The following is a 24465-nucleotide window of genomic DNA, read 5'->3' as shown; positions in this document are numbered from 1 at the left end:
CATGTCCAAAAACCACGTGTCAACTTCACACATGTCCAAAAACCACGTGTCAACTTCACACATGTCCAAAAACCACGTGTCAACTTCACACATGTCCAAAAACCACGTGTCAACTTCACACATGTCCAAAAACCACGTGTCAACTTCACACATGTCCAAAAACCACGTGTCAACTTCACACATGTCCAAAAACCACGTGTCAACTTCACACATGTCCAAAAACCACATGTCAATTTCACACATGTCCAAAAACCGTGTCAACTTCACACATGTCCAAAAACCACGTGTCAACTTCACACATGTCCAAAAACCACGTGTCAACTTCACACATGTCCAAAAACCACATGTCAACTTCACACATGTCCAAAAACCACGTGTCAACTTCACACATGTCCAAAAACCACGTGTCAACTTCACACATGTCCAAAAACCACGTGTCAACTTCACACATGTCCAAAAACCCGTGTCAACTTCACACATGTCCAAAAACCCCATGTCAACTTCACACATGTCCAAAAACCACATGTCAACTTCACACATGTCCAAAAACCACATGTCAACTTCACACATGTCCAAAAACCACATGTCAACTTCACAGGTCCAAAAACCACGTGTCAACTTCACACATGTCCAAAAACCACGTGTCAACTTCACACATGTCCAAAAACCACGTGTCAACTTCACACATGTCCAAAAACCACATGTCAACTTCACACATGTCCAAAAACCACATGTCAACTTCACACATGTCCAAAAACCACGTGTCAACTTCACACATGTCCAAAAACCACATGTCAACTTCACACATGTCCAAAAACCACGTGTCAACTTCACATGTCCAAAAACCACGTGTCAACTTCACACATGTCCAAAAACCACGTGTCAACTTCACACATGTCCAAAAACCACGTGTCAACTTCACACATGTCCAAAAACCCCATGTCAACTTCACACATGTCCAAAAACCCCATGTCAACTTCACACATGTCCAAAAACCACATGTCAACTTCACACATGTCCAAAAACCACATGTCAACTTCACACATGTCCAAAAACCACATGTCAACTTCACACATGTCCAAAAACCACGTGTCAACTTCACACATGTCCAAAAACCACATGTCAACTTCACACATGTCCAAAAACCACATGTCAACTTTACACATGTCCAAAAACCACATGTCTGACTCATGTGAAAATGTCAACAACAAAGAAACATTCATGAGGTTTGTTAACCATGTGGGGGTTTTTACATGTCATTTTATCATGTGCTTTTTTTAGTAAGGGAGGGGGGCAGTGACAGCTTCAATGACAGAGATAGATTGTTGCCTGAAAGCCTGTTCTCAGATCAGGTAGAACAGATCTGTCAGCACTGCTATGACATTATACAGGAACATTGAATCCATCACACTCAATGTAATCAACACTGTGTCCTGCTGTGCCACTTTTGGTTTGGAAAATGTAGCCTAATATTTTGAATTCTGTTTTACTCTGCAGGAGGGTTTACTGACGTGGACACCCATGTGGACAGAGGGTGTCAGTTTAACTCCTCGGATGTGCTGTTGGTGAGTGGCACAGACATCTCGCTTTTTCCGCAGTGAAAATGTCCAGTAATTGACAACCCGTCTAATATTTTGGCCCCTTAAACGTGGTGGCCTTCCGTGGCCTTCCGTGACCTTCCGTGACCTTAGTATTTGGTCACGTCTCAGGTTGGAACTCTCACCATCCCCCACGATTTGATTCAGTCTGTCGTTTTCCAGCTTGGTTTTTTTTTTCTCCCTAAATTCTAAGTCGCATACTGTATCTGTGTCTTGGGTACTCATGGAGTTGTTTTTTAAATGAGTAGAGTACTGTAGTCTATTAGATCAACTCTCACATGAACAGTGGGAAGTGTAGCTGTATTCAGCACATCTCTCTCCCATCAACCAGCGTTACGTTCTCATTTCTGTTACTCTCTTTATTCTCTTTTTGTTACTCTCTGTTTGTTACTCTCTGTTAACTTCATTTTTCTGCCTCTGAATTACATGACTAGTGAGAAAACTCCCCATAGAACAGAAAATAAAACCCATGTGCTCTTAACTCCTCAGATTACCTGTAACATGTGCTCTTAACTCCTCAGATTACCTGTAACATGTGCTCTTAACTCCTCAGATTACCTGTAACATGTGCTCTTAACTCCTCAGATTACCTGTAACATGTGCTCTTAACTCCTCAGATTACCTGTAACATGTGCTCTTAACTCCTCAGATTACCTGTAACATGTGCTCTTAACTCCTCAGATTACCTGTAACTGCTCTTAACTCCTCAGATTACCTGTAACATGCTCTTAACTCCTCAGATTACCTGTAACATGTGCTCTTAACTCCTCAGATTACCTGTAACATGTGCTCTTAACTCCTCAGATTACCTGTAACATGTGCTCTTAACTCCTCAGATTACCTGTAACATGTGCTCTTAACTCCTCAGATTACCTGTAACATGTGCTCTTAACTCCTCAGATTACCTGTAACATGTGCTCTTAACTCCTCAGATTACCTGTAACATGTGCTCTTAACTCCTCAGATTACCTGTAACATGTGCTCTTAACTCCTCAGATTACCTGTAACATGTGCTCTTAACCCCTCAGATTACCTGTAACATGTAACTCCTCAGATTAACCCCTCAGATTACCTGTAACATGTGCAGATTACCTGTAACATGTGCTCTTAACCCCTCAGATTACCTGTAACATGTGCTCTTAACCCCTCAGATTACCTGTAACATGTGCTCTTAACCCCTCAGATTACCTGTAACATGTGCTTTTAACTCCTCAGATTACCTGTAACATGTGCTCTTAACCCCTCAGATTACCTGTAACATGTGCTTTTAACTCCTCAGATTACCTGTAACATGTGCTCTTAACTCCTCAGATTACCTGTAACATGTGCTCTTAACTCCTCAGATTACCTGTAACATGTGCTCTTAACTCCTCAGATTACCTGTAACGTGCGCCGGGAGTCGGGAAGCAAGTTCGGGGAGTGCATAATATAATAAACAAATGAACAGAACAAGAAATACGAACAACGCACAGACAGGAAACAGAAACAATAACGCCTGGGAAAGGAACCAAAGGGAGGGACATATACAGGGGAAGGTAATCAAGGAGGTGATGGAGTCCAGGTGAGTCTGTTGACCCGCAAGTGCTCGTAACGATGGTGACGGGTGTGCGTCATAACGAGCAGCCTGGTGACCTAGAGGTCGGAGAGGGAGCACGCGTGACATTACCAGTTCAAATGACTACCATACTGAGACAATTACACAACAGTTCTAATTTCCCAGCATCCTCTCTTCCTTGCCAGTACAGTCCCACAGGCATCTAACAGGAAGAGGTTAAGAATAGTTTCATATGTTTGTGGTTGGATCTATTAAAGCTATGAGATAAATGTATAGCAGAAAAAGGAAATGCAACAAGGAGAAACAGATGAACTATTATAGACATGCATAACAACAAATGTTGATGGCTGTGACATTAGGGAACTAGGCCCTGACGCAAGGAGTCTAGGCTGTGACATTAGGGAACTAGGCCCTGACGCAAGGAGTCTAGGCTGTGATATTAGGGAACTAGGCCCTGACGCAAGGAGTCTAGGCTGTGACATTAGGGAACTAGGCCCTGACGCAAGGAGTCTAGGCTGTGACATTAGGGAACTAGGCCCTGACGCAAGGAGTCTAGGCTGTGACATTAGGGAACTAGGCCCTGACGCAAGGAGTCTAGGCTGTGACATTAGGGAACTAGGCCCTGACGCAAGGAGTCTAGGCTGTGACATTAGGGAACTAGGCCCTGACACAAGGAGTCTAGGCTGTGACATTAGGGAACTAGGCCCTGACACAAGGAGTCTAGGCTGTGACATTAGGGAACTAGGCCATGATGCAAGGAGTCTAGGCTGTGACATTAGGGAACTAGGCCCTGACACAAGGAGTCTAGGCTGTGACATTAGGGAACTAGGCCCTGACACAAGGAGTCTAGGCTGTGACATTAGGGAACTAGGCCCTGACGCAAGGAGTCTAGGCTGTGACATTAGGGAACTAGGCCCTGACACAAGGAGTCTAGGCTGTGACATTAGGGAACTAGGCCATGATGCAAGGAGTCTAGGCTGTGACATTAGGGAACTAGGCCCTGACACAAGGAGTCTAGGCTGTGACATTAGGGAACTAGGCCCTGACGCAAGGAGTCTAGGCTGTGACATTAGGGAACTAGGCCCTGACACAAGGAGTCTAGGCTGTGACATTAGGGAACTAGGCCATGATGCAAGGAGTCTAGGCTGTGACATTAGGGAACTAGGCCCTGACGCAAGGAGTCTAGGCTGTGACATTAGGGAACTAGGCCCTGACACAAGGAGTCTAGGCTGTGACATTAGGGAACTAGGCCCTGACATAAGGAGTCTTGTGAGAGGAGTTGGAACCTGTTGAAAGCTGTTTCCCTACTGATTTTCGGGCTTATTGACGAAGAGCAACTACTGATGAAGACAGCGATTGAGAATGATTAATATAACAGCGTTCAGTGGTGTAAAGTACTTAAGTAAAAATACTTTCAAGTACTACTTAAGGAGTTTTTGGGGTATCTGTAATTTACGATTTATATTTTTTACAACTTTTACTTCACTACATTCCTAAAGAAAATTATGTCTGAGTGTTGGAGTGTTCCCCTGACTATCTGCAAAATGATGTCTGAGTGTTGGAGTGTTCCCCTGGCTATCTGTAAAGGATGTCTGAGTGTTGGAGTGTTCCCCTGGCTATCTGTGAATGATGTCTGAGTGTTGGAGTGTTCCCTCAGGCTATCTGTAAATGATTTCTGAGTGTTGGAGTGTTCCCTGGCTATCTGTAAAGGATGTCTGAGTGTTGGAGTGTTCCCCTGGCTATCTGTAAATGATGTCTGAGTGTTGGAGTGTTCCCCTGGCTATCTGTAAAGGATGTCTGAGTGTTGGAGTGTTCCCCTGGCTATCTGTGAATGATGTCTGAGTGTTGGAGTGTTCCCCTCGCTATCTGTAAATGATTTCTGAGTGTTGGAGTGTTCCCCTGGCTATCTGTAAATGATGTCTGAGTGTTGGAGTGTTCCCCTGACTATCTGTAAAGGATGTCTGAGTGTTGGAGTGTTCCCCTGGCTATCTGTAAATGATGTCTGAGTGTTGGAGTGTTCCCCTGGCTATCTGTAAATGATGTCTGAGTGTTGGAGTGTTCCCCTGGCTATCTGTAAAGGATGTCTGAGTGATGGAGTGTTCCCCTGGCTATCTGTAAATGATGTCTGAGTGTTGGAGTGTTCCCCTGACTATCTGTAAATTATGTCTGTTGGAGTGTTCCCCTGGCTATCTGTAAAGGATGTCTGAGCGTTGGAGTGTTCCCCTGGCTATCTGTAAATGATGTCTGAGTGTTGGAGTGTTTCCCTGGCTATCTGTAAATCATGTCTGAGTGTTGGAGTGTTCCCCTGGCTATCTGTAAATGATGTCTGGGTGTTGGAGTGTTCCCCTGGCTATCTGTAAATTATGTATGCATGTTGGAGTGTTCCCCTGGCTATCTGTAATGATGTCTGAGTGTTGGAGTGTTCCCCTGGCTATCTGTAAAGGATGTCTGAGTGTTGGAGTGTTCCCCTGGCTATCTGTGAATGATGTCTGAGTGTTGGAGAGTGCCCCTGGCTATCTGTAAATGATGTCTGAGTGTTGGAGTGTTCCCCTGGCTATCTGTAAATGATGTCTGAGTGTTGGAGTGTTCCCCTGGCTATCTGTAAATGATGTCTGGGTGTTGGAGTGTTCCCCTGGCTATCTGTAAATGATGTCTGAGTGTTGGAGTGTTCCCCTGGCTATCTGTAAATGATGTCTGAGTGTTGGAGTGTTCCCCTGGCTAAAAATTAAAAGAATGCATGGTTTACTTTATGTAAGGAATTTGTAAGGAAGGAAATTATTTAAACTTTTACTTTGATACTTAAGTATATTTTAGCAATGACATTTACTTCTGATACTTAAGTATATTAAAAACCAAATACTTTTATACTTTTACTCAAGTTGTATTTTACTGGGTAAATTTTCCCTTTTTCTTGAGTCGTTTTCTTTTAAGATTTGTTTACTTTTTAACAAGTATGACAATTGAAAGTATGAGTAAGTACTTTTCCCACCACTGACAGCTTGTGATGAGTGATAGGCTTTAAGATGGACTATGATATATCTATCCATTTAGCTTCCTCTCTGCATTCTCAATTACGCTTCTCTTCTTTCACTTTATTCCCCTCTTCATGCGTATAATGACTTTTTCTCTCTCTCTCTCTCTCTCTCTCCTCTCCGCTCTCTTTCCTGTCCTTAGTTTCTGTTTTGGCTATGGTCAAATGAAACGGAAGCCCCTGGCATCTCAGAAGCTCTCTCTGGCTAATCCCCTTGACTAAGAGGACACATTTCAGTAAACAGAATTGGGTCACAAGACATAAAGAGGCAAATGTTCACCAATTACATCATAGCATTTCCTGTAAGAGAGTGAAAGAGAGAGAGAGAGGGGGTGGTGGTGTGCTTGCCAGTGGGGGTGTAGGGGAGAGGGAGTTGTTGTGCCCCTGCTCCTGTTTCTGTGGAGATTTCTTTGACGATTTCGTGAGAAAAAGACATGTTGGAACAGAATGAAGTATTTCACATGGTTCTCTCTTCACCCCCTCGCCCTCTTCCTCTTTCCCAATCCCCCCTCCACTATCTTCCCCTTTCTCTCTTTTCTCGTGTATCTCTCTCCCGTCTCTCATCTCTCCATTTGAAACTGATTAACAGGGTAAAGTGTGTTCTCGTTCTCTCCTGGCTGGAGGAGATTCCATAGGAAGCCATGATGTGACCCAGCAGTGGGCCATGAGCCTGTTCTGGCCTGACCTGTTCTGGCCTGACCTGTTCTGGCCTGGTTGAACCTCCTCCTACTTGTTGGAGGAACACTGTGACCCGTCACACAGACAGGAGATTAGTTTCCAGGCCTGAAAATGGGGCTGATCTAATCCAAGCCAGGAGACTGCATTAGGCCATGTCTGGGAGGATGTCAGCTGACACATGGACCCTGTATCTGTCACTGTCGTTAGCCACCAGTCCTGAAGAGTGAGCAACGAGACGTGATGCTGTTTGGAGGATCTTAACACTGATGTGAGGTCAAAATGTCTTCCACACACAGGTTTCAGTAACAGCTGGTTTTGATAATGATAATAAAGTGGTCATAAAGATGACATGCTAATGGCAATGTCAGGCTGCTCTTTGCAGACATAAGTCATCAGAGAGAGGTGAATCTGAAGCTTTGTTTTTCCTCATCAATCATACAAGGCTCACTCCAGTCCACCAGCCTTGAAAACTAAGCACACACCGTTCAAAAGAATAGTATGAGCGTGTTATTTTTTTCTTACTGAACCCACCAGCTGTAGAACTATAAATCAGAGATTAAAAACACAAATGATTATTTCTCTGTTGAACTGTTGAACATAGCCAGTAACTGTAAATAAAAAATAGAACAGTGCGAGATGAATATTGACTATGGCTTGACCACTTGACTGGTTAATAGACCTCCCCTGTGTGACCTATGACCCCCCCTACTCTCAGTGGTCAGTTAGGGGCAGGGGATGGAGGGTGGGCCTGTGGGGGTGGTGAGGGATCAGAATAGATCAAAATGAGGTTACAGAGAGAGAGAGAGAGAGAGAGAGAGAGAGAGAGAGAGAGAGAGAGAGAGAAGAGAGAGAGAGAGAGAGAGAGAGAGAGAGAGAGAAAGAGAGACCAAGTCACTAGGCAACACCCTGACGACACACTGGGGCTAATACATGCTATTTGTTTTTAGGGGGCATGACACGGCCAGAGGGTAGGGTCCCTCTCCCTCCCAGTGGGCCCCCTCAGAAGCACACCTGCATCGGGAGTGGGGGTCTCAGCACAAAGACAGCCTGGAATATAGAGCAGCTCCACTACAGAGCCCCTAGGAGGAGAAGATACAGCAACAGACAGCGAAAAGGAAGAAAGTTTGAGCTTTGAAACCTGACCCCTCCACACACACTCGGTATAGTGCATTGTTGCTGCAGCCTTACCCCAGCACCATAGTCCTAACAGCTGTCTCGTGTTGTATTCCTCTCGAAGTGTGTGTAGGTGTGTGTGTCGGTGTGTGCTCTTAGATCATGTTTCCCCGGCCACAACGTTCAGGCCTCTCTGTAGTGGCTTCAGTTTCACCACACAGGCCCGGGGACATGGTTTGCCTGTTGTCATGACACTGGGACTTGGTGCAGAGTGAATGCTGGGAACCGGTTTGCATCTCGGGACTCAGCAAACACAGCAGGGCAGAGACCCATGACCACCAGAGGAAGTCCCCCCCCCCCCCCCCCCCCCACATACATCCACGTCAGATATTAACTGAAGGAATACAATTTGACATTTTAATCATTTAGCAGACGGTCTTATCCAGAACAACTTGGAGTTGGTGCATTCATCTTAAAGTACATTTTCCACAATAAATCAGCATGGGCAAGTCTGATAATAGCTTTTAACTCCTCTATCAGTGAGACTAGCCTATGTAATGTGGTAAAGAGGGTATCAAGTATTTATTATGCCCTCCATGATGATAATACATCCCCATTTCCTATCTACAGGTAATATCTTCAGCTTCCTGCCTGTCCACAGAGATCACTGTGATTCCTAAAGTACTTCCCCCTTCACACACACTGACGTGATGAATTCCAGATGTAGTTGGCATGTTTTATTAGCGGCTGGACGGCAGACAGTAGGTCTTTACCTCAGACTCTTCTCTCTCAAACGGCTTTACGGCAGACAGTAGGTCTTTACCTCAGACTCTTCTCTCTCAAACGGCTTTACGGCAGACAGTAGGTCTTTACCTCAGACTCTTCTCTCTCAAACGGCTTTACGGCAGACAGTAGGTCTTTACCTCAGACTCTTCTCTCTCAAACGGCTTTACGGCAGACAGTAGGTCTTTACCTCAGACTCTTCTCTCTCAAACGGCTTTACGGCAGACAGTAGGTCTTTACCTCAAGACTCTTCTCTTCTCTCTCAAACGGCTTTACGGCAGACAGTAGGTCTTTACCTCAGACTCTTCTCTCTCAAACGGCTTTACGGCAGACAGTAGGTCTTTACCTCAGACTCTTCTCTCTCAAACGGCTTTACGGCAGACAGTAGGTCTTTACCTCAAGACTCTTCTCTTCTCTCTCAAACGGCTTTACGGCAGACAGTAGGTCTTTACCTCAGACTCTTCTCTCTCAAACGGCTTTACGGCAGACAGTAGGTCTTTACCTCAGACTCTTCTCTTCTCTCTCAAATGGCTTTACGGCAGACAGTAGGTCTTTACCTCAAGACTCTTCTCTTCTCTCTCAGTATCCCCTAGCTACCAGACTGTCTCCACTCGGTAGCCACTCACCACCAGATTGACTGGAAGGGGGTCTTTGACTGTATAATCAGAATCGCCTTTAGCCAACAAGGACATTTACCCAGAATTAGATTTGGTGAAATAGTGCCGCTACGGTCAATAGAATCAACAAAGAATATAGACCATAAACAGAACACACAATAGATACTCATCGTTATCACCCTTAGTATCAGCAGAACTAGCAGCAGCCTCAACTGATTTGACAAGAGTTACAAAGACCGATTACACAACAACTTCATATCAGTTTCCTTCTAATGTTAACTATTAGGAGTCCTGGGCAACATTCGTAGAGATTCTCTCAAATGAATCTATCTAGAGGATGTGGGTGTGACTAACACAATGAAATAGAAGGATGAATCTGGGCTCCTGCAGAGACATTTCCTCCTCTGCTTCCTCTTCTGTACTTTATCTCACGGCTCAGTTGTAGAGAGCCGAACCACTACGCCCCCTTGTGGCATCATTTCAATCTACAACCACTCATAAATTCCTACATCCCTTGAGACAACTTATCCTCTAACACTTTGCTTTAGGAGGGGCATCACAGTATTTCCTTCACATCTCCTCACTATCCAAGACACCAGATATGTGTGGTTTCATAAATTCTCTCTCAGCTTGTTTGTCTATCGGCATGTCTATTTATCAGTCTGTCTGGGCGGCAGGCATGGGGCCAGTAACCGAAAGGCTGGTGGTTTTGAACCCTCAGAGTCGTAATGTGAAAAATCCGTTGATGTGTCCTTGACCATCGTGTCCTCAAACAGGGAGTACAGGAGGGTGCTAAGCACACATCCATGTGGAATGGAGGGGTCAGCGTTGTGGAGGTGTTGTTGCCTACTCTCACCACCAGGGGTCGGCCCATCAGGAATTCTACAATCCAGCTGTGTAGTGAACAGACTCCGAGGCGCTTGCAAGCATAGCTGCAGGTGGGAGTTTTTTTAAATAAGCAACACTGGAACCTACAGGGCCTCTGGAAAGTATTCAGACCCCTCAACTTTTTCCACATTTTATTCTAAAATGGATTAAAAATGAAATATTTTACTGATTAATCTACACAATAACCCATGACAAAGTGAAAATGGGTTTAGACATTTTAGCAAATGTATATTAAAACCAAAAAACACTTTTTAAACGTAAGTATTCAGACCCTTTTCTATGAGGCTCAGGTGCTTAACATAATGCTTGATTAGTTGGGCTTTTGCTTGCTGTACAACATCGAAACACATTCAGTCTGTCTACAAACAGGCTCTCAAAATGCCTGATAGGAAGCCCAATAGCCATCATCACTGTTACAACCTCAGAAAGAATGACATCCAGAGTTGGAAAAATCTTGTGCAATACACCAACACATCTTGTATTCAAGATCCTAAATGGCCTGGCTCCTCCCCCTCCACTCAGTACTTTTGTTAAACAGAAGGAGTCTAAATGCTTTCTGCGCTGTAACATCCTCATTTCCCTCGAGTCGTCCATCAGAAGTGCTCTCCGCGCCATCCCTCCTACAGCCCAGAATGCACTTCCCTGTAGAATTTATTCTAAATAACCAGAAAAACCCATGTGTGGGTGGCTACTTCAACACAAAACTAAAGACCTACACATTGGTTATGCTTCTCTACGGTGATATAAACCAACATTTATTGAAAATAAACAAAGGCTCATAATAAACTTTCAATTACACAAGTAGAATAGGAGAAAAGAAATTGTAGATTTATTTGAAATGATAGCAGGGTTAATGAACTTCACCTAAACACATTACTACAGAACTCCTCAATCTTAAATCCCTAACACAACCCCCCCCCGAAACACACGGCTCCATTCTGCAAAAGGACAGAACTTCTACATAATCAAAACAATCCCAACCTAAAGCAAGAGGAATCATTTGATCCCCTGGGGTCTCCTCTCTCCGAGGAGATATGGTTCTGTCAACACGGTCTCCATCTGCAGGTACAGCTCAGTCACTGCACGGGACGTAACCAACTCCTATCCTAATACATTATTTCCATATAACAGACTCTTCTGATTGGATATGACAGAGTATGACTCTCAGAAATCTCACTGTGTCATAGCAAATATCAAAATGTGATATCATGATTATACAAGTTTAGTTACTTCCTTAAATACGCTGATCTGAATTCGAAGTGATTATTACCTTTACACTGGCCAACAAGTCAGGCCGCATGTAATTACATGCACGACCAAATTGGTGCAATTATACCTTGAGAATGGTAGGTATTTAGGCCTTCTTCCAGGCCAGAGGACAGTAGTACAGGTGAAGCTCCTTCTAAAGCATGTGTGTGACATTCGTAGACTCATCTCCAGCCTCCTTCACATCGTCCAATGACGTTTCATTCACTTCCAATGACGTTTCATTCTCGTCCAATGACGTTTCATTCTCGTCCAATGACGTTTCATTCTCGTCCAATGACGTTTCATTCTCGTCCAATGACGTTTCATTCTCGATGAGGAAGGGATTCCTTTGGCATTCCGAGACGGGACAGAAACCAAACTAAACCACCAAACTTGACCACTGTTATCTGAGTATCCCGAGAGCAATTTCTAAAAAAAAAAATTCAGCTTCCGGTGATCTCAGATTCACCCAGAAAGAAAAAAGTAAAACATGAGTTTAAAATACTGGCGAATCAAATGAAATAAAAAACAGAAATATGAGAATGCAAAAGGGAAAGAAATACAAAATAAGAACGAAAACATAAAAAAGCTGCTTTACAAACCACTTAAACTACAACATTTCCCAATGTTATAACAGTTATTTCATTTTTTTTAAATCATCCACTTCCCTGTACAGCACACAACTCCAGGGAAACATGAACACCCTCCTAGGATGTGTACAGAGAGGAGGGCTGTTGTGAACCTGGTGCCAGAGAGTGACGGACGACCTTGTAGGAACTTGGTCGTCATTGGTCTTTTTTCTCAACCTGCGTAGTCCCTTCTTTAGCAGCAACATCTTCCGCAGACACTTCCTCATACCTATCAAGAAGGGCAGAAAATACACTTCCTCATACCTGTCAAGAAGGGCAGAAAATACACTTCCTCATACCTGTCAAGAAGGGGAGAAAATACACTTCCTCATACCTGTCAAGAAGGGCAGAAAATACAACATGTTTTTACAGAGACCAGGAAAGGATGAACAAAAACGTTGATTTCACTAAGGGACTATTTATTCCAAATGAACATGCGTCATGCTGATACCAAAAAAACAACCAATGGGAGAGGAGCGATGATTCCAATGCTGGCCCGGGACTCAGACAAATAGATAAAAAGACACATCTCAGCGGCAGCCCTTGAGATGACTGATGGTGTCTGAATCAGACATAACCAAAGAATCTCACAACACTTAAGATACAAGGGTTGGGGGTTTAATGTCTGGACCAGACAGGGCCAGGATAACTAAAAGGGTTGGGGGTTTAATGTCTGGACCAGACAGGGCCTGGATAACTAAAAGGGTTGGGGGTTTAATGTCTGGACCAGACAGGGCCTGGATAACTAAAAGGGTTGGGGGTTTAATGTCTGGACCGGACAGGACCTGGATAACTAAAAGGGTTGGGGGTTTAATGTCTGGACCGGACAGGACCTGGATAACTAAAATGGTTGGGGGTTTAATGTCTGGACCAGACAGGGCCTGGATAACTAAAAGGGTTGGGGTTTAATGTCTGGACCAGACAGGGCCTGGATAACTAAAAGGGTTGGGGGTTTAATGTCTGGACCAGACAGGGCCTGGATAACTAAAAGGGTTGGGGGTTTAATGTCTGGACCAGACAGGGCCTGGATAACTAAAAGGGTTGGGGATTTAATGTCTGGACCAGACAGGACCTGGATAACTAAAAGGGTTGGGGGTTTAATGTCTGGACCAGACAGGACCTGGATAACTAAAAGGGTTGGGGGTTTAATGTCTGGACCAGACAGGGCCAGGATAACTAAAAGGGTTGGGGTTTAATGTCTGGACCAGACAGGACCTGGATAACTAAAAGGGTTGGGGGTTTAATGTCTGGACCAGACAGGACCTGGATAACTAAAAGGGTTGGGGGTTTAATGTCTGGACCAGACAGGGCCAGGATAACTAAAAGGGTTGGGGGTTTAATGTCTGGACCAGACAGGGCCAGGATAACTAAAAGGGTTGGGGTTTAATGTCTGGACCAGACAGGGCCAGGATAACTAAAAGGGTTGGGGGTTTAATGTCTGGACCAGACAGGGCCTGGATAACTAAAAGGGTTGGGGGTTTAATGTCTGGACCAGACAGGGCCTGGATAACTAAAAGGGTTGGGGTTTAATGTCTGGACCGGACAGGACCTGGATAACTAAAAGGGTTGGGGGTTTAATGTCTGGACCGGACAGGACCTGGATAACTAAAATGGTTGGGGGTTTAATGTCTGGACCAGACAGGGCCTGGATAACTAAAAGGGTTGGGGGTTTAATGTCTGGACCAGACAGGGCCTGGATAACTAAAAGGGTTGGGGGTTTAATGTCTGGACCAGACAGGGCCTGGATAACTAAAAGGGTTGGGGGTTTAATGTCTGGACCAGACAGGGCCTGGATAACTAAAAGGGTTGGGGATTTAATGTCTGGACCAGACAGGACCTGGATAACTAAAAGGGTTGGGGGTTTAATGTCTGGACCAGACAGGACCTGGATAACTAAAAGGGTTGGGGTTTAATGTCTGGACCAGACAGGGCCAGGATAACTAAAAGGGTTGGGGGTTTAATGTCTGGACCAGACAGGACCTGGATAACTAAAAGGGTTGGGGGTTTAATGTCTGGACCAGACAGGACCTGGATAACTAAAAGGGTTGGGGTTTAATGTCTGGACCAGACAGGGCCAGGATAACTAAAAGGGTTGGGGGTTTAATGTCTGGACCAGACAGGGCCAGGATAACTAAAAGGGTTGGGGGTTTAATGTCTGGACCAGACAGGGCCAGGATAACTAAAAGGGTTGGGGGTTTAATGTCTGGACCAGACAGGACCTGGATAACTAAAAGGGTTGGGGTTTAATGTCTGGACCAGACAGGACCTGGATAACTAAAAGGGTTGGGGGTTTAATGTCTGGACCAGACAGGGCCAGGATAACTAAAAGGGTTGGGGGTTTAATGTCTGGACCAGACAGGGCCAGGATAACTAAAAGGGTTGGGGGTTTAATGTCTGGACCAGACAGGGCCAGGATAACTAAAAGGGTTGGGGGTTTAATGTCTGGACCAGACAGGGCCTGGATAACTAAAAGGGTTGGGGGTTTAATGTCTGGACCAGACAGGACCTGGATAACTAAAAGGGTTGGGGGTTTAATGTCTGGACCAGACAGGGCCAGGATAACTAAAAGGGTTGGGGGTTTAATGTCTGGACCAGACAGGACCTGGATAACTAAAAGGGTTGGGGGTTTAATGTCTGGACCAGACAGGACCTGGATAACTAAAAGGGTTGGGGGTTTAATGTCTGGACCAGACAGGGCCAGGATAACTAAAAGGGTTGGGGGTTTAATGTCTGGAAGAAGGGCCAGGATAACTAAAAGGGTTGGGGGTTTAATGTCTGGACCAGACAGGGCCAGGATAACTAAAAGGGTTGGGGGTTTAATGTCTGGACCAGACAGGGCCTGGATAACTAAAAGGGTTGGGGGTTTAATGTCTGGACCAGACAGGGCCTGGATAACTAAAAGGGAGGGGTTTAATGTCTGGACCAGACAGGGCCTGGATAACTAAAAGGGTTGGGGGTTTAATGTCTGGACCAGACAGGACCTGGATAACTAAAAGGGTTGGGGTTTAATGTCTGGACCAGACAGGACCTGGATAACTAAAAGGGTTGGGGGTTTAATGTCTGGACCAGACAGGGCCTGGATAACTAAAAGGGTTGGGGGTTTAATGTCTGGACCAGACAGGGCCTGGATAACTAAAAGGGTTGGGGGTTTAATGTCTGGACCAGACAGGGCCTGGATAACTAAAAGGGTTGGGGTTTAATGTCTGGACCAGACAGGGCCTGGATAACTAAAAGGGTTGGGGGTTTAATGTCTGGACCAGACAGGGCCTGGATAACTAAAAGGGTTGGGGGTTTAATGTCTGGACCAGACAGGACCTGGATAACTAAAAGGGTTGGGGTTTAATGTCTGGACCAGACAGGACCTGGATAACTAAAAGGGTTGGGGGTTTAATGTCTGGACCAGACAGGGCCTGGATAACTAAAAGGGTTGGGGGTTTAATGTCTGGACCAGACAGGACCTGGATAACTAAAAGGGTTGGGGTTTAATGTCTGGACCAGACAGGACCTGGATAACTAAAAGGGTTGGGGGTTTAATGTCTGGACCAGACAGGGCCAGGATAACTAAAAGGGTTGGGGGTTTAATGTCTGGACCAGACAGGGCCAGGATAACTAAAAGGGTTGGGGGTTTAATGTCTGGACCAGACAGGGCCTGGATAACTAAAAGGGTTGGGGGTTTAATGTCTGGACCAGACAGGACCTGGATAACTAAAAGGGTTGGGGGTTTAATGTCTGGACCAGACAGGGCCTGGATAACTAAAAGGGTTGGGGGTTTAATGTCTGGACCAGACAGGGCCAGGATAACTAAAAGGGTTGGGGGTTTAATGTCTGGACCAGACAGGGCCAGGATAACTAAAAGGGTTGGGGTTTAATGTCTGGACCAGACAGGGCCTGGATAACTAAAAGGGTTGGGGGTTTAATGTCTGGACCAGACAGGGCCTGGATAACTAAAAGGGTTGGGGGTTTAATGTCTGGACCAGACAGGGCCTGGATAACTAAAAGGGTTGGGGGTTTAATGTCTGGACCAGACAGGACCTGGATAACTAAAAGGGTTGGGGGTTTAATGTCTGGACCAGACAGGACCTGGATAACTAAAAGGGTTGGGGGTTTAATGTCTGGACCAGACAGGGCCAGGATAACTAAAAGGGTTGGGGGTTTAATGTCTGGACCAGACAGGGCCAGGATAACTAAAAGGGTTGGGGTTTAATGTCTGGACCAGACAGGGCCAGGATAACTAAAAGGGTTGGGGGTTTAATGTCTGGACCAGACAGGGCCTGGATAACTAAAAGGGTTGGGGGTTTAATGTCTGGACCAGACAGGGCCTGGATAACTAAAAGGGTTGGGGGTTTAATGTCTGGACCAGACAGGGCCTGGATAACTAAAAGGGTTGGGGGTTTAATGTCTGGACCAGACAGGACCTGGATAACTAAAAGGGTTGGGGGTTTAATGTCTGGACCAGACAGGCCTGGATAACTAAAAGGGTTGGGGGTTTAATGTCTGGACCAGACAGGGCCTGGATAACTAAAAGGGTTGGGGGTTTAATGTCTGGACCAGACAGGGCCTGGATAACTAAAAGGGTTGGGGGTTTAATGTCTGGACCAGACAGGACCTGGATAACTAAAAGGGTTGGGGTTTAATGTCTGGACCAGACAGGGCCTGGATAACTAAAAGGGTTGGGGGTTTAATGTCTGGACCAGACAGGGCCTGGATAACTAAAAGGGTTGGGGGTTTAATGTCTGGACCAGACAGGGCCTGGATAACTAAAAGGGTTGGGGGTTTAATGTCTGGACCAGACAGGGCCTGGATAACTAAAAGGGTTGGGGGTTTAATGTCTGGACCAGACAGGGCCTGGATAACTAAAAGGGTTGGGGGTTTAATGTCTGGACCAGACAGGGCCTGGATAACTAAAAGGGTTGGGGGTTTAATGTCTGGACCGGACAGGGCCTGGATAACTAAAAGGGTTGGGGGTTTAATGTCTGGACCAGACAGGGCCTGGATAACTAAAAGGGTTGGGGGTTTAATGTCTGGACCAGACAGGGCCTGGATAACTAAAAGGGTTGGGGGTTTAATGTCTGGACCAGACAGGGCCTGGATAACTAAAAGGGTTGGGGGTTTAATGTCTGGACCAGACAGGGCCTGGATAACTAAAAGGGTTGGGGGTTTAATGTCTGGACCAGACAGGGCCTGGATAAATAAAAGGGTTGGGGGTTTAATGTCTGGACCAGACAGGGCCTGGATAACTAAAAGGGTTGGGGGTTTAATGTCTGGACCAGACAGGGCCTGGATAACTAAAAGGGTTGGGGGTTTAATGTCTGGACCAGACAGGGCCTGGATAACTAAAAGGGTTGGGGGTTTAATGTCTGGACCAGACAGGGCATGGATAACTAAAAGGGTTGGGGGTTTAATGTCTGGACCAGACAGGGCCTGGATAACTAAAAGGGTTGGGGGTTTAATGTCTGGACCAGACACGGCCTGGATAACTAAAAGGAGGAACCATTCTCTGGATATGGAACCCTTCTCAGTGAAAGCCTGACATTTGCAATTCTTTCAAAGGGGTGGCAGGAGGACATGGGGAGACATCTGGGGCCAATGCCAGGGGTGGCAGGACAGAAATCAGGTGGCAGGAAGGAGACGGAGGGAAACTGAAAGCCAGGGTTGATGAGAGAGAGGGGTGGCAGGACAGGAGACATGGGGAGACATGGGGAGACATGGGGAGACATGGCCGAGAGAGAGGGGTGGCAGGACAGGAGACATGGGGAGACATGGCCGAGAGAGAGGGGTGGCAGGACAGGAGACATGGGGAGACATGGGGAGACATGGGGAGACATGGCCGAGAGAGAGGGGTGGCAGGACAGGAGACATGGGGAGACATGGCCGAGAGAGAGGGGTGGCAGGACAGGAGACATGGGGAGACATGGGGAGACATGGGAGAGAGAGAGGGGTGGCAGGACAGGAGACATGGGGAGACATGGGGAGACATGGCCGAGAGAGGGGTGGCAGGACATGGGGAGAGACATGGGGAGACATGGGGAGAGAGAGGGGTGGCAGGACAGGAGACATGGGGAGACATGGGAGACATGGCGAGAGAGAGGGGTGGAGGACAGGAGACATGGGGAGACATGGGGAGACATGGGAGAGAGAGGGGTGGCAGGACAGGAGACATGGGGAGAGAGAGGGTGGCAGGACAGGAGACATGGGGGAGACATGGCAAGACATGGGGAGACATGGGGAGACATGGGGAGACATGGCCGAGAGAGAGGGGTGGCAGGACAGGAGACATGGGGAGACATGGGGAGACATGGGGAGACATGGCCGAGAGAGAGGGGTGGCAGGACAGGAGACATGGGGAGACATGGCCGAGAGAGAGGGGTGGCAGGACAGGAGACATGGGGAGACATGGGGAGACATGGCCGAGAGAGAGGGGTGGCAGGACAGGACAGGAGACACATGGCCGAGAGAGAGGGGTGGCAGGGGAGACATGGGGACATGGGGAGACATGGCCGAGAGAGGGGTGGCAGGACAGGAGACATGGGGAGACATGGCCGAGAGAGAGGGGTGGCAGGACAGGAGACATGGGGAGACATGGGGAGACATGGCCGAGAGAGAGGGGTGGCAGGACAGGAGACATGGGGAGACATGGCCGAGAGAGAGGGGTGGCAGGACAGGAGACATGGCAGGACAGGAGACAGGAGACATGGGGAGACATGGGGAGACATGGCCAGGACAGAGAGAGGGGTGGCAGGACAGGAGACATGGCCGAGAGAGGGGGGGGGAGACAGGGGTGGCAGGACAGGAGACATGGGGAGAGAGGGGAGACATGGCGAGAGAGAGGACAGGAGGACATGGGGAGACATGGGGAGAGGGGTGGCAGGACAGGAGACATGGAGAGAGAGGGGTGGCAGGACAGGAGACATGGGGAGGAGACAGGACAGGAGACATGGGGAGACATGGCCGAGAGAGAGGGGTGGCAGGACAGGAGACATGGGGAGACATGGGGAGACATGGCCGAGAGAGAGGGGTGGCAGGACAGGAGACATGGGGAGACATGGCAGGGGAGACATGGGGAGACATGGAGAGAGAGGGGTGGACAGGAGACATGGGGAGACATGGGGAGACATGGCCGAGAGAGAGGGGTGGCAGGACAGGAGACATGGGGAGACATGGCCGAGAGAGAGGGTGGCAGGACAGGAGACATGGGGAGACATGGCCGAGAGAGAGGGGTGGCAGGACAGGAGACATGGGGAGACATGGGGAGACATGGGGAGACATGGCCGAGAGAGAGGGGTGGCAGGACAGGAGACATGGGGAGACATGGGGAGACATGGCCGAGAGAGAGGGGTGGCAGGACAGGAGACATGGGGAGACATGGGGAGACATGGGGAGACATGGCCGAGAGAGAGGGGTGGCAGGACAGGAGACATGGGGAGACATGGCCGAGAGAGAGGGGTGGCAGGACAGGAGACATGGGGAGACATGGCCGAGAGAGAGGGGTGGCAGGACAGGAGACATGGGGAGACATGGCCGAGAGAGAGGGGTGGCAGGACAGGAGACATGGGGAGACATGGCCGAGAGAGAGGGGTGGCAGGACAGGAGACATGGCCGAGAGAGAGGGGTGGCAGGACAGGAGACATGGGGAGACATGGCCGAGAGAGAGGGGTGGCAGGACAGGAGACATGGGGAGACATGGCCGAGAGAGAGGGGTGGCAGGACAGGAGACATGGGGAGACATGGGGAGACATGGCCGAGACAGAGAGGGGTGGCAGGACAGGAGACATGGGGAGACATGGCCGAGAGAGAGGGGTGGCAGGACAGGAGACATGGGGAGACATGGCCGAGAGACAGGGGTGGCAGGACAGGAGACATGGGGAGACATGGCCGAGAGAGAGGGGTGGCAGGACATGGGGAGACATGGGGAGACATGGCCGAGAGAGAGGGGTGGCAGGACAGGAGACATGGGGGGAGACATGGGGGACAGAGAGAGAGGGGCAGGACAGGACATGGGGAGACATGGGGAGACATGGCAGGACAGGAGACAGAGAGAGGGGTGGCAGGACAGGAGACATGGGGAGACATGGACCGAGAGAGAGGGGTGGCAGGACAGGAGACATGGGGAGACATGGCCGAGAGAGAGGGGTGGCAGGACAGGAGACATGGGGAGACATGGGGAGACCGAGAGAGAGGGGTGGCAGGGAGACATGGGGAGACATGGGGAGACATGGGGAGACATGGCCGAGAGAGAGGGGTGGCAGGACAGGAGACATGGGGAGACATGGCCGAGAGAGAGGGGTGGCAGGGACATGGGGGACAGGAGACATGGGGAGACACATGGGGAGACATGGGGAGACATGGCCGAGAGAGAGGGGTGGCAGGACAGGACAGGAGACATGGGGAGACATGGCCGAGAGAGAGGGGTGGCAGGACAGGAGACATGGGGAGACATGGACATGGGGAGACAGAGAGAGGGGTGGCAGGACAGGAGACATGGGGAGACATGGCGAGACATGGCCGAGAGAGAGGGGTGGCAGGACAGGAGACATGGGGAGACATGGGGAGACATGGCCGAGAGAGAGGGGTGGCAGGACAGAGACATGGGGAGACATGGAGACATGGGGAGACATGGCAGGACAGAGAGATGGGGGTGGCAGGACAGTGGGAGACATGGGGAGACATGGGGAGACATGGCCGAGAGAGAGGGGTGGCAGGACATGGGGAGACATGGGGAGAGAGAGAGGGGGGCAGGCAGGACATGGGGAGACATGGGGAGACATGGGGAGAGAGAGGGGTGGCAGGACAGGAGACATGGGGAGACATGGGGAGACATGGCCGAGAGAGAGGGGTGGGGGGACAGGAGACATGGCCGAGAGAGAGGGGTGGCAGGACAGGAGACATGGGGAGACATGGGGAGACATGGCCGAGAGAGAGGGGTGGCAGGACAGGAGACATGGGGAGACATGGGGAGACATGGCCGAGAGAGAGGGGTGGCAGGACAGGAGACATGGGGAGACATGGGGAGACATGGCCGAGAGAGAGGGGTGGCAGGACAGGAGACATGGGGAGACATGGGGAGACATGGCCGAGAGAGAGGGGTGGCAGGACAGGAGACATGGGGAGACATGGGGAGACATGGCCGAGAGAGAGGGGTGGCAGGACAGGAGACATGGGGAGACATGGGGAGACATGGCCGAGAGAGAGGGGTGGCAGGACAGGAGACATGGCCGAGAGAGAGGGGTGGCAGGACAGGAGACATGGGGGAGAGAGAGGGGTGGCAGGACAGGAGACATGGGGAGACATGGGGAGACATGGCCGAGAGAGAGGGGTGGCAGGACAGGAGACATGGGGAGACATGGGGAGACATGGGAGAGAGAGGGGTGGCAGGACAGGAGACATGGCCGAGAGAGAGGGGTGGCAGGACAGGAGACATGGCCATGGCAGGGGAGACATGGGGAGACATGGCCGAGAGAGAGGGGTGGCAGGACAGGACATGGGGAGACATGGGGAGACATGGCAGGGGAGACATGGCCGAGAGAGAGGGGTGGCAGGACAGGAGACATGGGGAGACATGGCCGAGAGAGAGGGGTGGACAGGAGACATGGGGAGACATGGCCGAGAGAGAGGGGTGGCAGGACAGGAGACATGGGGAGACATGGCCGAGAGAGAGGGGTGGCAGGACAGGAGACATGGGGAGACATGGCCGAGAGAGAGGGGTGGCAGGACAGGAGACATGGGGAGACATGGCCGAGAGAGAGGGGTGGCAGGACAGGAGACATGGGGAGACATGGCCGAGAGAGAGGGGGTGGCAGGACAGGAGACATGGGGGAGACATGGACAGGAGACATGGGGAGACAGGACAGGACATGGGGAGACATGGGGAGACATGGCCGAGAGAGAGGGGTGGCAGGACAGGAGACATGGGGAGACATGGGGAGACATGGCCGAGAGAGAGGGGTGGCAGGACAGGAGACATGGGGAGACATGGCCGAGAGAGAGGGGTGGCAGGACAGGAGACATGGGGAGACATGGCCGAGAGAGAGGGGTGGCAGGACAGGAGACATGGGGAGACATGGCCGAGAGAGAGGGGTGGCAGGACAGGAGACATGGGGAGACATGGCCGAGAGAGAGGGGTGGCAGGACAGGAGACATGGGGAGACATGGCCGAGAGAGAGGGGTGGCAGGACAGGAGACATGGGGAGACATGGCCGAGAGAGAGGGGTGGCAGGACAGGAGACATGGGGAGACATGGCCGAGAGAGAGGGGTGGCAGGACAGGAGACATGGGGAGACATGGCCGAGAGAGAGGGGTGGCAGGACAGGAGACATGGGGAGACATGGCCGAGAGAGAGGGGTGGCAGGACAGGAGACATGGGGAGACATGGCGAGAGAGAGAGGGGGTGGCAGGACAGGAGACATGGGGAGACATGGCCGAGAGAGAGGGGTGGCAGGACAGGAGACATGGGGAGACATGGCCGAGAGAGAGGGGTGGCAGGACAGGAGACATGGGGAGACATGGCCGAGAGAGAGGGGTGGCAGGACAGGAGACATGGGGAGACATGGCCGAGAGAGAGGGGTGGCAGGACAGGAGACATGGGGAGACATGGCCGAGAGAGAGGTGGTGGGTGCTCTGCCCAGTCAGACTGAACATAGGAGAATTAAACAAAGAATGAGTGAATATAAAGTTTGTGTAGTCCGAGACACCAGCAATGAGACCGACAGGAACCAGTCAGAAGTAAGCTGACAAGGCAGGTTGTCAGTGGATACGAAGCCTTGGCACTGCCACCTTTGACACCCAGGTCTCTTAGCCTCTCCACATATTGTGCCACCCCAAGGTCACATGTTGTTACCATGGTGATTATCAAGCAAGGACACATTCCTGGCAGGAGAGGTTTGGGGAATGTTTCTTCTCCTTCCCCAGCCCAGGTGGTTGCCCCAGCTGAGTGTCTAAGCACTGTTATTATGGCTAACAGGCAGCAGTCACCCCTCCACGGCCACAGGGCCCAGAGTAAGAGCTAGCGGGCCCAGAGTAGGAGCTAGCGGGCCCAGAGTAGGAGCTAGCGGGCCCAGAGTAGGAGCTAGCGGGCCCAGAGTAAGAGCTAGCGGGCCCAGAGTAGGAGCTAGCGGGCCCAGAGTAGGAGCTAGCGGGCCCAGAGTAGGAGCTAGCGGGCCCAGAGTAGGAGCTAGCGGGCCCAGAGTAGGAGCTAGCGGGCCCAGAGTAGGAGCTAGCGGGCCCAGAGTAGGAGCTAGCGGGCCCAGAGTAAGAGCTAGCGGGCCCAGAGTAGGAGCTAGCGGGCCCAGAGTAGGAGCTAGCGGGCCCAGAGTAGGAGCTAGCGGGCCCAGAGTAGGAGCTAGCGGGCCCAGAGTAGGAGCTAGCGGGCCCAGAGTAGGAGCTAGCAGGCCCAGAGTAGGAGCTAGCGGGCCAAGGCCCTGAACCAGTAGGTGCATTTACATAACACACAACACTCCAAGCAGCACTGGGTGGGAGGAATGATATCAAATCAAATGTTATTGGTCACATGCTGAATACAACAGGTGTAGTAGACCTTACAGTGTACTGCTGAATACAACAGGTGTAGTAGACCTTACAGTGTACTGCTGAATACAACAGGTGTAGTAGACCTTACAGTGTACTGCTGAATACAACAGGTGTAGTAGACCATACAGTGTCCTGCTGAATACAACATGTGTAGTAGACCATACAGTGTCCTGCTGAATACAACAGGTGTAGTAGACCATACAGTGTCCTGCTGAATACAACAGGTGTAGTAGACCTTACAGTGTACTGCTGAATACAACAGGTGTAGTAGACCATACAGTGTCCTGCTGAATATAACAGGTGTAGTAGACCTTACAGTGTACTGCTGAATACAACAGGTGTAGTAGACCATACAGTGTCCTGCTGAATACAACAGGTGTAGTAGACCATACAGTGTACTGCTGAATACAACAGGTGTAGTAGACCATACAGTGTACTGCTGAATACAACAGGTGTAGTAGACCATACAGTGTCCTGCTGAATACAACAGGTATAGTAGACCATACAGTGTCCTGCTGAATACAACAGGTGTAGTAGACCTTACAGTGTAATGCTGAATAAAACAGGTGTAGTAGACCTTACAGTGTCCTGCTGAATACAACAGGTGTTGTAGACCATACAGTGTCCTGCTGAATACAACAGGTGTAGTAGACCTTACAGTGTCCTGCTGAATACAACAGGTGTAGTAGACCTTACAGTGTCCTGCTGAATACAACAGGTATAGTAGACCTTACAGTGTACTGCTGAATACAACAGGTATAGTAGACCTTACAGTGTACTGCTGAATACAACAGGTATAGTA

At 49.4% G+C, this 24465-nt stretch overlaps 1 protein-coding gene across 1 annotated transcript in view; it reads right to left on the bottom strand.

The window, feature by feature from the left end:
- Positions 1-10986: 10986 nt before the first annotated feature.
- Positions 10987-24465, bottom strand: part of LOC124045538 (minor histocompatibility antigen H13-like) — a 28726-nt gene continuing 15247 nt past the window's right edge. The window contains exon 12 of the mRNA XM_046364886.1: positions 10987-12369. Coding sequence (XP_046220842.1) covers positions 12297-12369 — 73 coding nt within the window. The 3' untranslated portion in view covers positions 10987-12296. The remainder of the gene's footprint in view (positions 12370-24465) is intronic.

This window comes from Oncorhynchus gorbuscha, linkage group LG10, assembly GCF_021184085.1.
Source record: "Oncorhynchus gorbuscha isolate QuinsamMale2020 ecotype Even-year linkage group LG10, OgorEven_v1.0, whole genome shotgun sequence".
NCBI lineage: Eukaryota > Metazoa > Chordata > Actinopteri > Salmoniformes > Salmonidae > Oncorhynchus > Oncorhynchus gorbuscha.
This window is presented reverse-complemented; position numbering and strand designations above follow the sequence as displayed.